Source organism: Piliocolobus tephrosceles, chromosome 2 (genome assembly GCF_002776525.5).
Source record: "Piliocolobus tephrosceles isolate RC106 chromosome 2, ASM277652v3, whole genome shotgun sequence".
NCBI lineage: Eukaryota > Metazoa > Chordata > Mammalia > Primates > Cercopithecidae > Piliocolobus > Piliocolobus tephrosceles.
In genome coordinates this window covers 190,099,968-190,118,020 of record NC_045435.1, presented here as the reverse complement: position 1 = coordinate 190,118,020, position 18,053 = coordinate 190,099,968, and the positions used below count along the sequence as shown (strand labels likewise).

Here is an 18,053-nt window from a genome sequence, read left to right as displayed (position 1 = left end):
GCCAAGATTGGGCCACTGCACTCCAGCCTGGGTGACAGAGTGAGACTCTGTCTCAAAAACAAAAAAAGTTAAAGTACCTGATTTGGGCCTGATTTGGGAAGGTGGAGGGACCAAGGCTGTAAGAGGGCAGGTGTTCTCCAGGTGGGAGCAAGGCTGGTGGGTGAAGGGTTGGAGCCGCAAGCTGTGTGGAGCCACTCCAAGCAGCGCCTGCCCCTCCAGAGCTCCTGTTATTTAATGGACAGACACTTTTTGTTTCTGACTCTGAATCACGGTGCCACGGTGAGGAGGAATGTGGCATGATTCAGGCTGTAGGCCTTGACCATGGCAAGCCACCCAAGCAACTATTTCAGTAATAACACTACGCACTTTTATATCTTCCTTTCATCGCAGATCTCAAAGCACAGCGCAAATATTAATTAAGCCTCTTGGCACTCCATGAGGCACTGTGTGTAAATATCACTCTCCCCGCTTAACTGAGAGGGTAAACTGAGCCAGGCAAGGGCAGGCTGGCTTCAGCCTGGGGCAGCTCAGGCCTTGTTGAGGCTCCATCTCGGAGGAGAAGCTGGGGTTTGGAAGCCTCCCCACCCCTCCAACTATGGCTCCTGTAGCCTCTTCCCCAGGCCCTTTTGGGGATACCACAAATAGAAAGTTTTGTCCCCACTGGGGAGAGGGGCAGACAGAGGCAGCAGGGTATGGGCTGTAATGCAGACGTGAGGGGCATAGGGAAGCTCCGCACGCCCAGATAGGCCCCTTGACTGCCCGTCCCCAAGCCAGAGATGTGTGTGCCTGCACCTCTCAGAGCAGCAGTCATGGCACAGACCCCAGCATCGCAAGGAAATCGGAAATGCTGTTTTTAAAGGGCATGCAGTGGTCATAATTATATTTTTCCTTGGAATCTAAAATAAATGCTTCTTCCAAAATGCTAACAACAGGTGAATCATGTTAATTGTCTGTAAATTTAAAGCCAAATAAAAAGTTTAAAATAAAAAAGAAATAGAAGAATACATGAGTTTTCTAGAACCACAGGGAGAAGCACTTGCCAATACTTCTAGGAGCAAAGAAACCCCCCTGAATCCTGCGCCATGCCTCTCTCGGGGTCCTTGTCCGTGTCTCCTTGGGTGGGGCAGGGCAGGGCAGCAGGGGTCCACAGTCACTTAGGGAGGGGGTTACGGGGTCGTTGTAAACTCCCCTCTCACAGCAGCCAAAGCAGTGAAACACTGGGGGAAAGAAAGAAAGAGGAAAGCGTGTCCTGAGCTTTTAAACACGGTTGAAGCAAACCCCTTACATTTAGGGATGCCAGCTGTGTGTCCCCTGTAGTGCCAGCCCCGGACATCCAGGCGCTGCACTGTGGCCCACAGTCCCCCTCCCAGGGCCGACACTGCCCTCTGCAGTGACTCACACCCAGGATAGTTTAAATACCGGGACAGCTCAGGCAAGCCACACTCATGCTGCAGCCTTGAGCCGTCCCTCGTCCTCCTCTCAGGCTCCCTCTTGTCCACGGTGGGCGGGCGCCGAGCTGCTGGTAAGTAGGCGAGCCACCCCCTCCCTCCTCTCTGCTTAGAGGACTCGGCCAGCCTCTTCCCATCTCTGCTGGACCTGCTCCCCTGGGAGACCCCAGAAAGGGCAGGGCTGACATGGGCCTGGGGATGCTCTCGGGACAGGGCCAGGAGAAGCCTGCGCTTGGAGGGGTGCAAGCCTGTCTCCCTCACTGCCCGGACACCAGGACCACCAGCCGCTCTGCTGATGCCTCAACAGTCTCTTAGCCCCTTGCCCTGAGCAGCTCATGATGTCATCCTGGGGTGCTGAGATGTCTGAGACCAGCGAGGTGGGCTGAAAGTGGATGAAATTATCACCCGCTTGTCACTGGATTGACCTTTCTGGAATCTAGATCCACTGGGGGAAGAACTTTTCTTTTTAAGGCTCAGATTATTGGAGCCTGTGCTGTCTTTCCTGGCACTTACCCTGGTGGCCCCCAGTGGTCTGCCCCGCATTTGGGTCTGTCCAAGACTTTCCTTCATGGGGGCTTCCCAGGCAAGAGAGCTGTCTTCTTTACATAGACGCGTAATTCCTGCAGGTGTGACTTCAGCAGATGTGCTGGTCCCTGGTTTGCAGTTCCAGTTTGGAATTCAGACACGGGCTCAGCGTTGTTCGGGCTCTAACCGTGTGGCTTAGGGGACACTATGCCGGCAGTTTCCCCTCTCTTCTGCTGAAAGTGTCGGCCTCTGTGGAGCCTGGTGGCTTTGAGCAGGGAGTCAGAGCAGGAGATGGATTTGTGATGAGGGGCGTGTGGATTTGAAATTGTGATGGCTGCACCTTGACCTGTGTCTCTGCTCAAATGTAGAAGCAGGACCTGGGGCCAAGAAACCAACTGTGGAAAACCAGAACTTTCAAGACTCTCCCACCCCTGCCAAAGTGCAAGAGCCATTCCACCTCCCGGGCCCAGTGCATCCCCTGGGTGCAGCTGCACGCTCTCGGGGACGGCACGTGTGCTCCAGCTGCCGGTGCCGGGTGCCTGTCTGCCACGTGCCAGCTTCTCCTTTGAGGTTATCTGGGATACATCACTTTATCTCGGGCAGCTCTCAAATGTGCTGGTGCACTGGCTCCTTCATTTAGAAGTTCTCTAATGGCTGGCACTTCCTTCGTTCTGCATAGATTGAACATCTGGGGTAAATTCAGGGCCAGACAGTCCAATTTGTCTGTGGTCTTGAGTCAGCTGGGCGGGCTCAGCAGTGATGAGGCAGGCATGTGAGAGGGGTCGGGGCCAGGAGAAAGTTCTGGATAGATTCCGCAGAAAGTCAGGTCGTGGAAGCTTCTTCCCCGGGCTAGGGAACACTCGCTTAGCTTGCTCAGTAAATGGAGGGGTTGGTGAGGCAAGGGTAGGAGTAGATCCAGCCATGGAGAAATAAGAAGAGATGGGGGAGAAGCTGCCCCAACTCAGTCCTGCCAGTAAGCAGACTGTGATCACACATGGCAATTTGCTGCCCTGAATCCTGACCACGAAAGAGTCACTGCTGCTTCAGATTTCATGCCCTCTTTTGGCTTCGGGACACAGAAATTAGAATCTGCTTCCGATGCTTTTTTTGGATCGGGGCGGATCCATTTCTCTCTACTTTGGGATCCCAGGTGCCCACCTGAGAAGGGGGCTGTTTGTAGACCGTGGCTAGTCTCATAAGAGCCCTCTTGGGCAGGTCTCCCTGTTCTGCTGGGCGATTTGTCAGTGTCTCCTGTCACCCTTGCCAGGCTAATGACAGTCCTGCTCTGGCCTCTGTAGGAAGCCAAACCTGGGAGGATCCCCAACAGAAGGGCTGGAAAGGAATTGCGCTTTTTAACCGATTTTCTTTTTTAAAACAATAAGCAACATTTTGGCTTTGAAGGGCTGTGAGAGATGAGAGGTAGGCTTCCCTACTTGATCAAGGTGAGGGTGAGGGTGTGGCCAGTCTGGCTTCGGAGTTCAAGGATGCTTTCTGTTTGGGGTAGAATATTCCCAAATCAGGGGCCTGTAACCTCGGCCCCAGGTCCTGCCTCTACATTTGAGCAGAGACACAGGTCAAGGTGCAGCTGTCCCAATTTCAAATCCACACACCCCTCATCACAAATCCATCTGTAGCCCTGACTCCATCTCCAGCCTTCTTGTTGAGATTACAGGGGTCAATCCCTTCTGGTGACCCCCCTGTCCCTTCCCTCCCTTCCCTACAGTTCTCCAGGAGACCCAGGTGGAATTGAACAAACACTGGCATCAGAGCAGCCTTAAAGAAGGAATCCCTGAACCCACGCAGCCTGGTAGTCAGTAGAAACACTTGCCCTTGGCGAATCATGCTGGGCAGGCAGAAGGTGGATTGTATGAGCCTCAGTTGATTTAAGATGGGGGGTGCAAAACCACCTCCTCCCCAGTCCCAGGCCCTGCCAGGCATCAGGTTGACAAGGTCTCGAATCCCGGTGATGAGGCTCAGGGGTTCGCCAAGCTCTGTAGTTAGGGGCCCTGATCGGGTGTCAGAAGTCTCTAACAGACGGTGTGACCTTGGGCAAGTCCCCTCCGCCCTGGGGACCCCCTCAGCTTTCCCAGCTGCAAAATGAGCCAGACGGTTTGACTAGGTGCACTCAGAAAGCTCTTGCACCTCTGATGCTCCAGGCTGTAAGTACCGTTTCTGGAAGCAGCTTCTATTGCCAGGTTCAACTCAGCACAAACTGCAGTTCCTGATGGGGATGCAGAGAGAAATATTGGTAGAGGGTGGGGCCAGGCCTGTGGCAGGACCTGCGGCCTCCCCCGTGCTGGGTCCTCTTGTTCTCAGCGGTCAGCGACGAAAGGTCCAAGCCTGGGTTCTCGGCTAGTCTAGACCTCACGTGGTGTTTCTGAGCATGTTCTGTGGACTCCTGCATTGGAGTCATTTGGGAAGTTTGTAAAACATGCAGAATCCTGCGCCCCACTGAGACCTAGGGATCAGGATCTCTGTGGGTGGAGTCTCCAACAACAAAAATAACGATCGCCACAAACGTTTATTGGGTCCTCACTTTGTGCCAAGAACTCACCGAAGTGCTTCACATGCATTAACTCATTTAATCCTCACAGCAGCAACGCTATGAGGTCAGTTCTGTTAAACAAGTCAGGCGATTTGATGTGCTGCCCCAGGAGAGGGGACGTTTGGTGAGATGGGGAGGTCTGGAGGCACCGAGGTCTGAGCTTCAGGCCACGCCTCTCAGGCAGACCGACCGGCCGGAGCCCCCATGAGCACGTGACTGAGGACAACACCCGCTGTGGACAGTGGGGACAGACCCTGGCTGCTCCAAGCCTGACATCTTCCTCGGGAGCCCTCAGGCTGGTTGCGTGACATCTCCCTGTAGCCAAGGCCACGACTGGGTAGCCCTCTGTGGGGAGAAGGCAGAGGCCAGGGAGAGACAGACCCTCTCTGGGACTCAGTTTCCCCGGGTGCACTGGGAGGGGGCAGGACCAGAAGCTCCCAGAGGCCCCTCCCAGTCCCTGGGTTCCAGGCAACAGGTATTGGCTGCGTGCAGACATGCTGATTCCTGAGTGGGATTGCCCTGGCGGGGAAACTTGGAGGCAGGTGGACCTGAAAAGATGGGCACGGGTTCCTCAGGCCTCAGCATGAAGCTGCAGCCAGGCCAGGCGGCCCTGCTGGAGGTCCAGCAGGTCCTCTGCAGAAAAGAAGTGAGGAGCATGAGGGGCTTCAGGCCAAATTTCCTTCCTGCCTCACATCAGAAGATAGCAGAGCTCCAAGGGCCCTCGGAAGTCTTTACTGAAGGGGAAACTGAGGCCTGGCGAATTGCCCTAGGCTCACACTTCAACTTAGTGTCAACCAGAGTAGAATGTTGGTGTTCCAGGCTCCCTCCAAAAGTTATGCTCTGTGGCATTAAAATAAGAAGGAGTCTCCTTCCAGGGAACCTCGTGTTCAGGGAATGCGAATGATGATATTAAACTAAAAATCTCCCAACCCACCAACCAACAAAGCCCAGGGCTTCGAGGCTAATTATGTGTTTGCTCATGAGTCACGGTGCTTCCGCTGAGACCTGAAGCCGGAGCGCCCTGGTTCGTGCGCTTCTGCTCACGGGGAGGGACCGCATCAGAGCGCCCAGGTGAGCTGTCAGGCTGTCCTTCGGTTTGTCTGCTCGGCTTGCTGACTTCATGGGCCAGTGATAGACGCCAGGCTAGTCCCCCTTCCCAGGAACTGAACAGGGGCTGGACTGAGTCACTGAAGTGATTGAGGACGCTCTCGGCTGCCTGGAGAAGTTATAATTAGGGCAGCTTTGTGGCCCTTTAACCGCCGTCTGTCATAGCTGCCAAGCGGCACCAGGCAGCGTGGGCTATTAGGCCTCCACGTGCTGGGCTCCTGGAGGCTGCGGCCACTGCGCGAGCTGGCACCATGCGCTGAGAATCCAAGGGCCCAGCTGTCCGTCCCGGTTCTGTGGCCCCTCCCTCCCCTGCGGGCTTTGCAGCTGGGTTTGAGGGGAGCTCTTTGGAGGTCCTGTGGAGCCCTGGGCGCCAGCCGCAGCAGTCAAAAGTGCTGGAAAACAGGAAACTGCTGCATGTGGTGCTGGGGTGGGCTTTGCAGATGTGAGGATTTATAAAGAGGAAAATCTGCAAATTCTTGCAATATTTGTCGTGCTGAGTGTGGTCCATTTTAGACAGTGGTGGCCCTGTTCCCGTAGGGAATTATCTCTGCAGTCCTCCCAGGTCAAGAGGCACCTTCCCCTGGCACAAGTCCTTCCTGGACTGGCTCGATGCCCCCTCCCCAGCTGAGGAGTGCAGACTCAGAGAAAGCCACATAAAGATGGGTCCTCAGAGGGTGCCTCATCCTACACTGCCATTCATAGATGGGAAACTCAAGATTGCCCTGGGCTGCCCAGGTGACGTGCACTTAATTTAGTCTCCGACACTTGGGCTGTGACACCGTTTTGAAGCACGTTGGGTATATGAGTGTATATTAAATATAAGCGCCAGCTAGCTTGTCTCCAGGAGCATTTCAAGCTCCACCTTTTGTACGTCAGCCCAGGCAGTAAATATCTCACATACACTTCCACCAAAGAGATGGGCAAATACCCACTGCCCACACAGACGCCTAAGAGCACAGGCGCCGTTGTCTTGGTGGACAGATTGTTTTCTCATGCCCTGGAACTCAGCCTTAGAATCCGAAGATCTTAGGAATGGACAGGACACCCGTTGTCTTCCAGTCCAATGCCCTACCAGGCGTGAGAATCTTCTCTACAGCTGGCTTACCAAGTGGTTGCTTTAGCCTCTGCTGGATTGCGTCCGGTGACAGACAGCTTACTCCTCTGTGAGGTTGCCCATTTTGACTCTGGATAGGCTGTCTTCCGTGGTGAACTGAAATCTGCTCCTCTATAACTTCCGCACCCGTTTGACCTCTGGAGCCACACTGAGCCGGGTTCTTTCCGTATCCCGTGGCAGCCCTTCAGGGATGCTAGAAAAGTGACTATGGTTCCTCACAGCATCTCTTCCTCTGGTTATTTATTCATCCACAGCTCCTTCACTTTAATTTTAATTTAATTTTTTTCTCACCATGTCTTAGGGTGCTGACACAGTTCCTTCAATGGATGCTCAGATGTTTTGCTTTCTAGACCCCCTCACCATCCTCTAGAATTCTTCAGGAGGTCAGTTTGTCATTAGCCTTTTGAAGTTCAGAGTGGAACTGAGCCCAGCACTATAGGTGTGGCCATGTCAGGGCAGTGTAGGGTGAGACCATCACCTCCTTTTTTCCACATGTGATACTTCTATTAATCCAGTCTCAGACCACACTAGCTTTTGTGGGCAGCCTCCTTCCTTTGTTGTCGTTAGTAAAAAGTCCTAAGTCTTCTCCTAGGGTGAATATTGAGCCACTTTTTTTTTTGTGCACTCTCTTTAGGCAGCTCATTTTCCGTTGTCAGCTTCTGGACCTGACATTTATCGATATAAATTTATTTTTTTAGATATGTCCCTAGCGTAATCTGGCCCCATTCCTTTGCATCTAGATGCCATTGGACAGGTATTCTTTTTCCTTTCTTATTTCCATTGTTCTATATACTTAGTCAAGTTCTTAACGGAAAAGTATGACAGGTCAGGGCTTGCATAGGCTGTGAACAAATAAACAAATTAAGGTCTCAGCTGGGCGCGGTGGCTCACGCCTGTAATCCCAGCACTTTGGGAGACCGAGGCGGGTGGATCACGAGGTCAGGAGATTGAGACCAGCCTGACCAACATGGTGAAACCCCGTCTTTACTAAAAATACAAAAGTTAGCCAGGTGTGGTGGTGGGCGCCTGTAATCCCAGCTACTCGGGAGGCTGAGGCAGGAGAATGGCTTGAACCTGGGAGGTGAAGGTTGCAGTGAGCAGAGATTGTGCCACTGCACTCCAGCCTGGGGGACAGACTCTGTCTCAAAAAAAAAAAAAAAAAAAAAAAAAAAATCAAGGTCTGTGTGGTTGGGGAATGGGCTTAGGTTTTTATCTCAGAGTAAGCTTGTTGGGGAAGGGCAGGGAAGGGATGCGTGAGGCTGAGGCCAAATTGGGAAGCCTGAGTTACTCTGAGACGTGGGCCAGGTTCCAGGCCCCATGAATTCAGAACCACAAACAGAGACCAGATAAATACCTTCGTTACCCAACCATTGATGGCTTCTATGCCATCATTTGAAATTCCTTTCTCTGACTCAGGAATTTTGCTCATGGAAAGGGAGGCATAGCATTAACACTCAGAGTACTTCCCTAGGGGTCTGGCGATCTGGCTTTAAGCTCAGAGGCCTTTCCTTGCTTCTTGCATCCCCATAAAGTGATGGAAATGAGTGGCCGGCAGTGACTGCTGAATCTTCCGGGAGTTTGGATCTTTGAACCTTTGGTGGAAGTTGGAGATACTTTCACATATACACAGAAATTCTTAGTCCCTTGACTACGGATGCCAAGAACAGAAGCACTTTGAGGCCCTCCTGACTTTAGGAGTCTATAGGGTTCATGCTGTGGACAAGCGTGGAACAACGGCACGCATTTGCACAGCACTGGCCGGGATGGCCCTGCATCCTTTCCCCATTCGCTCCTCACAACAGCCCCAAGAGTGGGGCAGGAGTTACCATCCCCTCTTCACACATGAGGGAGCTGAAGCTGGCAGGCCTCAAGCTTCATTCAAGATGAAACTGCTGGTGATCCTTAAATATTCATATAGGCACCGGCACCCATGTCCCATATCTCTACATTTTACACACGCGTACGCACACAGAGTTATATATGTCATTGTCATCAGTGATTTCAAACACCAACATTTCTGTGAACTTACCTCCATTTCAGAACATCACCACGTCTGACCTACCATCTATTAGCTCAAAGTACATCTCAGTAGGTTTTCTGAAACTTACTCAAGGACACCGCAGTGTTTCTTGTGGAAACTGGGACTTATACCCACAAGACTAGCTTCAGGCGTCAGCTAAACCACAGCAGCCTCTCCCAGCAAGGCAGGACGTGGTGCAGACACGTCATTTCCTTTTCCTGGGAGGGTGGTTTGAATTCGACCTAGATGAAGCACAGGTGAAAGGGTTAACAGAGGGCTAAGTGATGGTTGGTGGTCATGGGCTGGGCAGGGCAGGCCCAGGCGAGGGTGAGGAAGAGCTGCTTCCACTGTAGTCTTTCAGGCAGATCCTAGCTCTGTGGTCCTAACTCTGCTGCTGCTGCACCTCCCGGCAGGCCACCGTGTTTGTGGCCTCACCATCTTCCCCCAGGTTCAGCCCTATGTATTTGTTCCCATTGTCTCCGTGCTCCTCCTGACGAGGCTGTGTTTAACCAGCACATTCAGATGATGTGAGGGATACAGAGAGGAATAAGATACAGCTCCTGCCCTAAGGAACCTGTAGGGATGAAAGATGAATTCCGTGTCCATGGAAAGAATATTGGCTGGGGAAGGAGACAGACAGGGACACAGTGAATGCCATCCAAGGCCACCGTGGCATGGCCAATGATGGAGACTGGGAAGGTGACTTCATGGAAGGGTACTGGATTGACTCATGGAATCTGGGAAGTGTCCTAAAGGTGATTGCCCTGGAGCTGGACTTGGAAGCATGGGACAATTTTGGATAAGGACAAGGTGCACTCCAGGTAGGGAGAATTGCCTGGGCAAAGACATGGAAGCAGAAAGGCAGGGGCAGAGGTGCAGAGGTTTGCAGGCCAGAGCAGATGGAGCATGAATTCAGCATGTGATGGTGGGGTTCAAAGCCAAGCCAGCGTTGGCACTGCAAGTTGATGCTGGCTTAAAACTTGCCAGTGTTGGTTAGAGGACCCTGACTAACATGTGTTCTCTCCCCCTGCAGAGGCTATGCCACTGAAGCATTATCTCCTTTTGCTGGTGGGCTGCCAAGCCTGGGGTGCAGGGTTGGCCTACTATGGCTGCCCTAGTGAGTGTACCTGCTCCAGGGCCTCCCAGGTGGAGTGCACCGGGGCACGCATTGTGGCCGTACCCACCCCTCTGCCCTGGAACGCCATGAGCCTGCAGATCCTCAACACACACATCACTGAACTCAGCGAGTCCCCATTCCTCAATATCTCAGCCCTCATCGCCCTGAGGATTGAGAAGAATGAACTGTCACACATCATGCCCGGGGCCTTCCGAAACCTGGGCTCACTGCGCTATCTCAGCCTCGCCAACAACAAGCTGCAGGTTCTGCCCATCGGCCTCTTCCAGGGCCTGGACAGCCTCGAGTCACTCCTTCTGTCCAGTAACCAGCTGGTGCAGATCCAGCCGGCCCACTTCTCCCAGTGCAGCAACCTCAAGGAGCTGCAGCTGCATGGCAACCACCTGGAATACATACCCGACGGAGCCTTCGACCACCTGGTGGGACTCACGAAGCTCAATCTGGGCAAGAATAGCCTCACCCACATCTCACCTCGGGTCTTCCAGCACCTGGGCAACCTCCAGGTCCTCCGGCTCTATGAGAACAGGCTCACGGATATCCCCATGGGCACTTTTGATGGGCTTGTCAACCTGCAGGAACTGGCTCTGCAGCAGAACCAGATCGGGCTGCTCTCCCCTGGTCTCTTCCACAACAACCACAACCTCCAGAGACTCTACCTGTCCAACAACCACATCTCCCAGCTGCCGCCCAGCATCTTCATGCAGCTGCCCCAGCTCAACCGTCTTACCCTCTTCGGGAATTCCCTGAAGGAGCTGTCTCCGGGGATCTTCGGGCCCATGCCCAACCTGCGGGAGCTTTGGCTCTATGACAACCATATCACTTCTCTACCCGACAATGTCTTCAGCAACCTCCGCCAGTTGCAGGTCCTGATTCTTAGCCGCAACCAGATCAGCTTCATCTCCCCGGGTGCCTTCAACGGGCTCACGGAGCTTCGGGAGCTGTCCCTCCACACCAACGCATTGCAGGACCTGGACGGGAACGTCTTCCGCATGTTGGCCAACCTGCAGAATATCTCCCTGCAGAACAACCGCCTCAGACAGCTCCCAGGGAATATCTTTGCCAACGTCAATGGCCTCATGACCATCCAGCTGCAGAACAACCAGCTGGAGAACTTGCCCCTCGGCATCTTCGATCACCTGGGGAAACTGTGTGAGCTGCGGCTGTATGACAATCCCTGGAGGTGTGACTCAGACATCCTTCCACTCCGCAACTGGCTCCTGCTCAACCAGCCTAGGTTAGGGACGGACACTCTGCCTGTGTGTTTCAGCCCAGCCAATGTCCGAGGCCAGTCCCTCATTATCATCAATGTCAACGTTGCTGTTCCGAGTGTCCATGTCCCCGAGGTGCCTAGTTATCCGGAAACGTCATGGTACCCAGACACATCAAGTTATCCTGACACCACATCCATCTCTTCTACCACTGAGCTAACCAGCCCTGTGGAAGACTACACCGATCTGACTACCATTCAGGTCACTGATGACCGCAGCGTTTGGGGCATGACCCAGGCCCAGAGCGGGCTGGCCATTGCCGCCATTGTCATTGGCATTGTTGCCCTGGCCTGCTCCCTGGCTGCCTGCATCGGCTGTTGCTGCTGCAAGAAGAGAAGCCAAGCCGTCCTGATGCAGATGAAGGCACCCAACGAGTGTTAAAGAGGCAGGCTGGAGCAGGGCTGGGGAATGATGGGACTGGAGGACCTGAGAACTTCATCTTTCTGCCTCCACCCCTGGGTCCATGGAGCTTTCCCGTGATCATTCTTTCTGGCCCTAGAGAAAGGTGCGCCTACGTCTTCCTGACCTGCCTGATTCTCCCGTAGAGAAGCAGGTCGTGCCGGATCTTCGTACAATCAGGAAGATAGATTCAACCGGCCATGGCAAAAGCCCTGGGGATTTCTGATTCATACCCCTGGGCTTCCTTCAAGAGGGCTCCTCCTCCAAATCCTCCCCACCTGTCCTCCAAGAACAGCCTTCCCTGCACCCAGGCCCCTTCCTGGCCTCTGTAGACTCAGTTAGTCCACAGCCTGCTCACTTCGTGGGAATAGCTCTCCGCCGAGATAGCCCCTCTCGCCTAAGTATTATGTAAGTTGATTTCCCTTCTTTTGTTCCTCTTGCTTGTGCTATGGCTTGACCCAGCGTGTCCCCTCAAATGAAAGTTCTCCCCTTGATTTTCTGCTCCTGAAGGCAGGGTGAGTTCTCTCCTCAAAGAAGACTTCAAACCATTTAACTGGTTTCTTAGGAGCTGTCAAGCAGCCTGGTTTTGGAGATGCTGTGAAAGAGAGAAGGAAAATCATGCCGCTCAGTTCCTGGAGACAGAGCCGTCATCAGCATCTCACTTGTGATTTTTATCTGGAAAAGGAAGGAAGACCCCAGCACAGCAAGCTCAGCCTTTTAGAGAAGGATCTTTCCAAACTGCAAACTTTGCTTTGAAAACTTTAGCCCTTTAAGGAATGAAATCATGTAGGATTTTGGAATTCTAAAAACATTAAAATCAGCTTATTGGTACAGGATAGAGAAAGAAATCCGGTGCCTGGGGGTCCTTGTGTTCGCCCCTAGAGTTTTGTTTTAAAATTTTTAATTGAAGCGTATGTGCAGAAAAGTGGGTACAGCTTGGTGGATTTTCACAAACTGAACATACCTGTGTAATCAGCATTCAGACCCAGACACAGAGCATCACCAATATCCCCCATCCTGGGCTTTTCCCAGAGGAGACCGGGGGCTTCTGGAGATGGACTTACCTAGGACCTGCTCCCCGTGAGCCAGGACGGTGTCCCCACAGCCAGCCTGTGCAAAGGCCCAGTGGCCAGGGGTGGAGGAGAATATGTGGGTGTGGACAGGAGGGGAGACTCCGGGCTGCACAGGGAATTTGATTAAATCTGGAGACCCTGAAACCTGGGGCACCCTGGCTGGCCAGGTCAGAAGCATCCTGACTGCAGAGGTCTGTGCAGCCACACCCCCTTCCCTGCCAGCAAGTTGTCTGTGGCTCATCGGAGGCCCCTCCGCCTGGAGCCTTTTATGGGCATGACATGCCTGTATCTGTTTTTAATTTTCATTCTTCACTTAGGGGAAGTGAAATAGCTCAGAGATGAGATCCTTTAATTGAAAACCAAGTGTAATGGAATCCAGTGTCTTTCTAATATGGTAAAATTCTCCATCAGCATCACAGTCAGCTGGCCGCTAAACTTCAGCATCTCACAGCAGGCAACACGGGGGTACAACGGCAGGTCACACTGGGTCTGGGGGCTCCCTGGAGCTCCTCTTGCATGTGGTCTGGTTAGGAGTTGAGTTGTTTGCTCCAGGGTTATTCTCTTGCCCGAGTCACAGTCACACGAATGCCTGCTTTCTCTGGCCTTCCTGCTACAAACATATTCACATGGCGCTCAAGAAGTTAGGCTCATGGCAACATGTGACTTTCTCCGGACAACTGGCCCAGTTTACAGTGAAATGGAGAATTTCGGGTCTCCATGTCTGCCTAGGAAAGAACTTCGGCTGACTCCGCGGGGACTTGGAAATCCACCACCAATCCTGACGGGCTCTGACTAGTTCCCCGCTCCGCAAGACACTGTGACATCCCCCAGGATCGGAGCACAGCGCTGGCCACGTTTCCCTTCCACTTCCTGCACAAAAAGGGTCCAGAGGGATGTTTGCAAACTCTAGTGCACTTTGTAGCTTTTCACCCTCTGTCCCAGGGCATCTAGGAGAGATGAGGCCGGTTAGAGACAAGAGATGTCATCTCCCCATGGCAAATCTGGGTCCCCAGGGCATTTCCAAACTATTGGTAGTACCTGGAGGACGTGCACCAAGCCTCGCCAGGGCCAACAGGAAGTGAGCCCAGAGCATGGCACAGGAGTGTCACCCGCTGATGGTGGCCTGCTGTGCCAAGAGGGGCAGCCCGGCCCGTACCCCTCCAGATAGGAAGCATGGGTTTGCCCACATTCCTCGTCTCCAGACCTGTTGGGTGCTCCCGTGAGTGGCCTTCAGATGTCTCTGTGCATAGGCACAAGTGGGTCAGGACTGGAGAGATGTGGGAGGCCCCCTCATCCAGTGGGCCCTGCCAATCTTAACCCAGAACCCCTGCTATTCCTGGCAGTAGCCATGACATTGGAACACCTTCCTCTCCAGCCCAGAGGCTGACCTGAGGGCTTCTGTCCTCAGAGGACACCACCAGGAGCACCATAGGTGAGGGGCGAGGGCCCCTTTATGTGAACCTCTTGCCTCTTCCTTTCTCCCATCAGAGTAGTTGGATGGAGCCATCGGGCCTCCTTTTCTTCAGTGGGCCCTTCAACCTCTCTGCACCATGTTGCCTGGCTAGGGAACTACAAGAAAAGCTGAGTGGAGTCTCCTTTCCAACAGGATGATGCATTTGCTCAATTCTCAGGGTTGGAATGAGCCGGCTGGTCCCCCAGAAAGCTGGAGTAGGGTACAGAGTTCAGTGCACTTTTCCCCTCTGTTTACAGCTCCTTGACAGTCCCACACCCATCTGGATTGGGAGCTGGGAGTCAGTGTTGGAGAAAAGACAACAAAAGCCAATGAGAACCACTATTTTTTAGGAGGGCTTACCGTGCACAGGTACCCTTCAAAGCACTGGGTGTGGATTCTCTCTCTAGCCCTCAGCACCCCTGCGGTAGGAGTGCCACCTCTACCAGCTTGTGATGGGGTACAGAGGCACTTGCTCTTCTGCATGGTATTCAATAGGCTGGGAGTTTTATTTATCTCTTCGAACTTTGTACAAGAGCTCATGGTTTGTCTTGGCTCGTCATTATACCAAAGAAAATGAAAGCCATTCCCCTGCTGTTCTCCAAAGTCTCGGTCATCGGAACCTCACTTGGCACCATATAGATCAAAAGCTTTGTAACTACAGGAAAAAATAAACTCACCCACCCCTTAAAGAATAGAATAGCTGGTCCCTCTCATGGGAATTGGGCTGTATGTATATTGTTCTTCCTCCTTAGAATTTAGAGATAGGAGAGCTCTTAGAACTTTTCATGGATACAATTTCCACAGCCTTTCAGATGCCAACGTAAAGCTGTTGGGAAAGAATTTCCAAACTCAGGAAGTTTACAGAGAACAGACAGCTAGAGATAACTCGGGAACCAGAGTTGGTCGACAGATGTTAGATGTAGCCTAGCTTTTAGCTATAAACCACTCAAAAGATTCTGTCCCAGATCCCACAGTCAGAGCTGGTTCTGGATTGTTGGGAAGGCAGTGGTGGCCTTGGGAAGGGAGCCACTGCTGTGGTTCTGAGAGGGTGGGCTGGCAAGCCACTTCCAGGTAAAACTCCTTCCGCCCCAGGTTTCTTCTTCTCTTAAGGAGAGATTGTTCTCACCAACGCTCTGCCTTCATGCTGCCTTCAAAAGTAGATCATGTTTGCCTTGCTTAGAGAATTACTGCAAATCAGCCCCAGTGCTTGGCGATGCATTTAGAGATTTCTAGGCCCTCAGGGTTTTGTAGAGTGTGAGCCCTGGCGGGCAGGGTTGGGGGTCTGTCTTCTGCTGGATGCTGCTTGTAATACATTTGGTGTACAGAATCAACAATAAATAATTTACATGGGCTGTGTGTGCTCTCTATGGATGTCTTGGGTAGGGGGTCTCACACCTGTGGATTCTGCTCTTGCTATGTTTGTGCAAGGTTGAATTGGACAGATCCTCACAGAAAGCAGATTCTGGGCTGAGAATAGGCCTTTGGAAAGTGAGTGGGAGGCCAGGCGCGGTGGCTCACACCTGTAATCCCAGCACGTTGGGAGGCCAAGGTGGGTGGTCAGGAGTTCAAGACCAGCCTGGCCAACATGGCAAAACCCCATCTCTACTAAAAATACAAAAATTAGCTGCGCATGGTGGTGTGTGCCTGTAATCCCAGATACTCGGGAGGCTGAGGCAAGATAATTGCTTGAACCTGGGAGGCAGAGCCGAGATGGCGCCACTGCACTCCATCCTGGGAGACAGCGTGAGACTCCATCTCCAAAAAAAAAAGAAAAAAGAAAGAAAGAAAGAAAGAAAGAAAGAAAGAAAGAAAGAAAGAAAGAAAGAAAGAGAAAAGAAAATGAGTAGGGACCAAAAAGAAAATAACAAATGGTACCTATAGGCCACCGTGACTGGAAAAGACCTGAAGAATAAGTTCAACCCATTTTGCAGATAAGGAAAAGGAGCTCAAGACAGGAAATGAAGGTCCTATAGTCACCCAGTAAGCCAGTGGCTGAGCCAGCCCTACAACCCAGGCCTCAGGCTCCCAGGCTAGTTCTTTTATGCCACCAGGAAGGCACTGACATTCAGTCAGCATTTGTTCAAAGCACACGCGTGTATGCACACACACATGCACGCAGGCAGGTGGCAGGACTAGCTTGCACACCTCTGGACTCCGATAAGTACTTAGCACCAGGCTCAGGAAGTTCCAGGCTCTCAGGCGACACTGTCTGAAGGAAGGTGACTCCCTCCAAGTGTCCAGGCATCCCCAGAACTCCCTCAGGCCTCTGGGTTCCAGGGGTGCCACAGCTGCTGGTGCAGGCCCAGCAGTTAAGAGAGGGGTGATCTGCTGTCCCTGTCCCTTTATCCTACGATTAGACCCAGGAAAAGGGCTTCCAATCATATTTACCTGGACTCTTCTAGCGCCTTAGATCCCTTCTGCCAGGTGGAAGCCTGTCTTAGGAGACTAAGCCCGACAGGGGTCAGTCACGTTCACCACGTTACACGGCTGGGCCCCTTCAATGAGCGGGGCGGGGCTTGGTCCTTCCCTAGCCACGGAACCTTAGTACACGCGAACAGCTTTCTGGAATTCTGGGTAATGGGGAAAGGAGTTAGAATCTCCATCCCTTCTCTTTCAGAAAATCCTTGGAATTGTTTGATTTGTTTGTTTGAGGCAGAGTCTCGTTCTGTTGCCAGGCTGGAGTGCAGTGGCACGATCTCGGCTCACTGCAACCTCCGCCTCCCGGGTTCAACCGATTCTCCTGCCTCAGCCTCCCTAGTTGCTGGGACTACAGGCGTGCACCACGACGCCCAGCTAATTTTTGTATTTTTAGCAGAGACAGGGTTTCACCACGTTGGCCAGGATGGTCTCGATCTCCTGATCGCGTGATCCGTCCGGCCTCCCAAAGTGTTGGGATTACAAGTGTGAGCCACCTCGCTTGGCCAATCCTTGGAATTTTTAATGCAAGTCCCCTTCCACAGATGTTTCACCCTCTACTCACACACACACACACACACACGCTCTCTCTCTGTCTCTCTCTCTCTCACCTCCCCAGGCCTTCTGCCACACCCATTCCGCAGACGAGAATGCAGAGGCTTGTAGAGATTAAATCACTTGTCTAAGGACTGACTAGTTAGTTGAAGGGTCAGAATTCAAACCCAGATCTGCCCGATGCCAAATTTCTCCTGTTCACCAGGCCACGTTGACCAATGGACAAAGGGTGTTGCTGGAGGTGAGTGTGGATGGCTTGAGAACCTTGAGTACAGGGCAGTGCCAGGCTCTTCCCAGGCCTGCTTGTGAGTGCCCCCACGCAAGCCATTTTTCCCAGCCACTGTCCCGCCCTTGCCAGCCTGGGGGCCGCCGAGGGGGAGCTGGACACACTTTGTTCACCGCCTTTCTCCATCCGAGAGGCTCCTGCTCTCCTCTGCCAGGTGCATTTGTGGTATATCGCCATTGAAACACATTTCCTTGCCACACCCTATTAGACCTTTGCAGTTTGGCTGATGCAATCAGCTCACGTGCAAAAGAAACATTATTTTGCACTCATAAAAAGCGTGAGAAAAATACCACGCAATGAGTGAAAAAGCCATCAGTCTACTTTAAATGGTAGACTCCTGGCACTGAAACGATCTTAGATTTGCTCGTCCAGGTCACCCGTTCACCCTGCACACCTTCACACACTCCTACGCTCTCAGCACACACCTACACACCCTCACACTCACACTCAGTGCACACTCACACCCACTTGTATGCTCACTACACATGGACACACAGTGCACACCCACACACCCACTCACCACACACCACACACCACACACTCACCACACACCACACACCCACACACCCTCACACTCAGTGCACTCACACCCGCTCACACCACACACACCCCGACACACACACTCACCTGTACACACACACCCACTCACCACACACCCTCACACATTCACTGCAGACTCACACACACCCACTTCTATGCTCTCACCACAC

The 18,053-nt window shown here is 52.7% G+C and overlaps 1 protein-coding gene across 2 annotated transcripts; it reads left to right on the top strand.

Moving 5' to 3' along the window:
- Window positions 1–1,457: 1,457 nt before the first annotated feature.
- LRRC15 (leucine rich repeat containing 15) lies at window positions 1,458–15,436 on the top strand. Of its 2 annotated transcripts, none has more exons than XM_023200578.1 (2): window positions 1,458–1,522; window positions 9,795–15,436. In XM_023200578.1, exon 2 carries the CDS (start codon window positions 9,798–9,800, stop codon window positions 11,541–11,543), a length of 1,746 nt encoding a protein of 581 aa, XP_023056346.1. In that variant the 5' UTR covers window positions 1,458–1,522; window positions 9,795–9,797; the 3' UTR covers window positions 11,544–15,436. The 2 variants fall into 2 exon arrangements, with proteins under 2 accessions (XP_023056346.1, XP_023056345.1); XM_023200577.1 differs by lacking the exon at window positions 1,458–1,522 and adding an exon at window positions 9,467–9,580 and having other exon boundaries at window positions 9,793–11,587.
- The last annotated feature ends 2,617 nt before the right edge of the window (window positions 15,437–18,053 follow it).

Coding starts and splice junctions, on each gene's coding strand:
- LRRC15 (XM_023200577.1), top strand. CDS start 9,490: ATGGAATCTGGGAAGTGTCCTAAAGGTGATTGCCCTGGAGCTGGACTT. Junction 9,581..9,792: donor AAGGACAAGGTGCACTCCAG/GTAGGGAGAATT, acceptor CTCCCCCTGCAG/AGGCTATGCCACTGAAGCAT.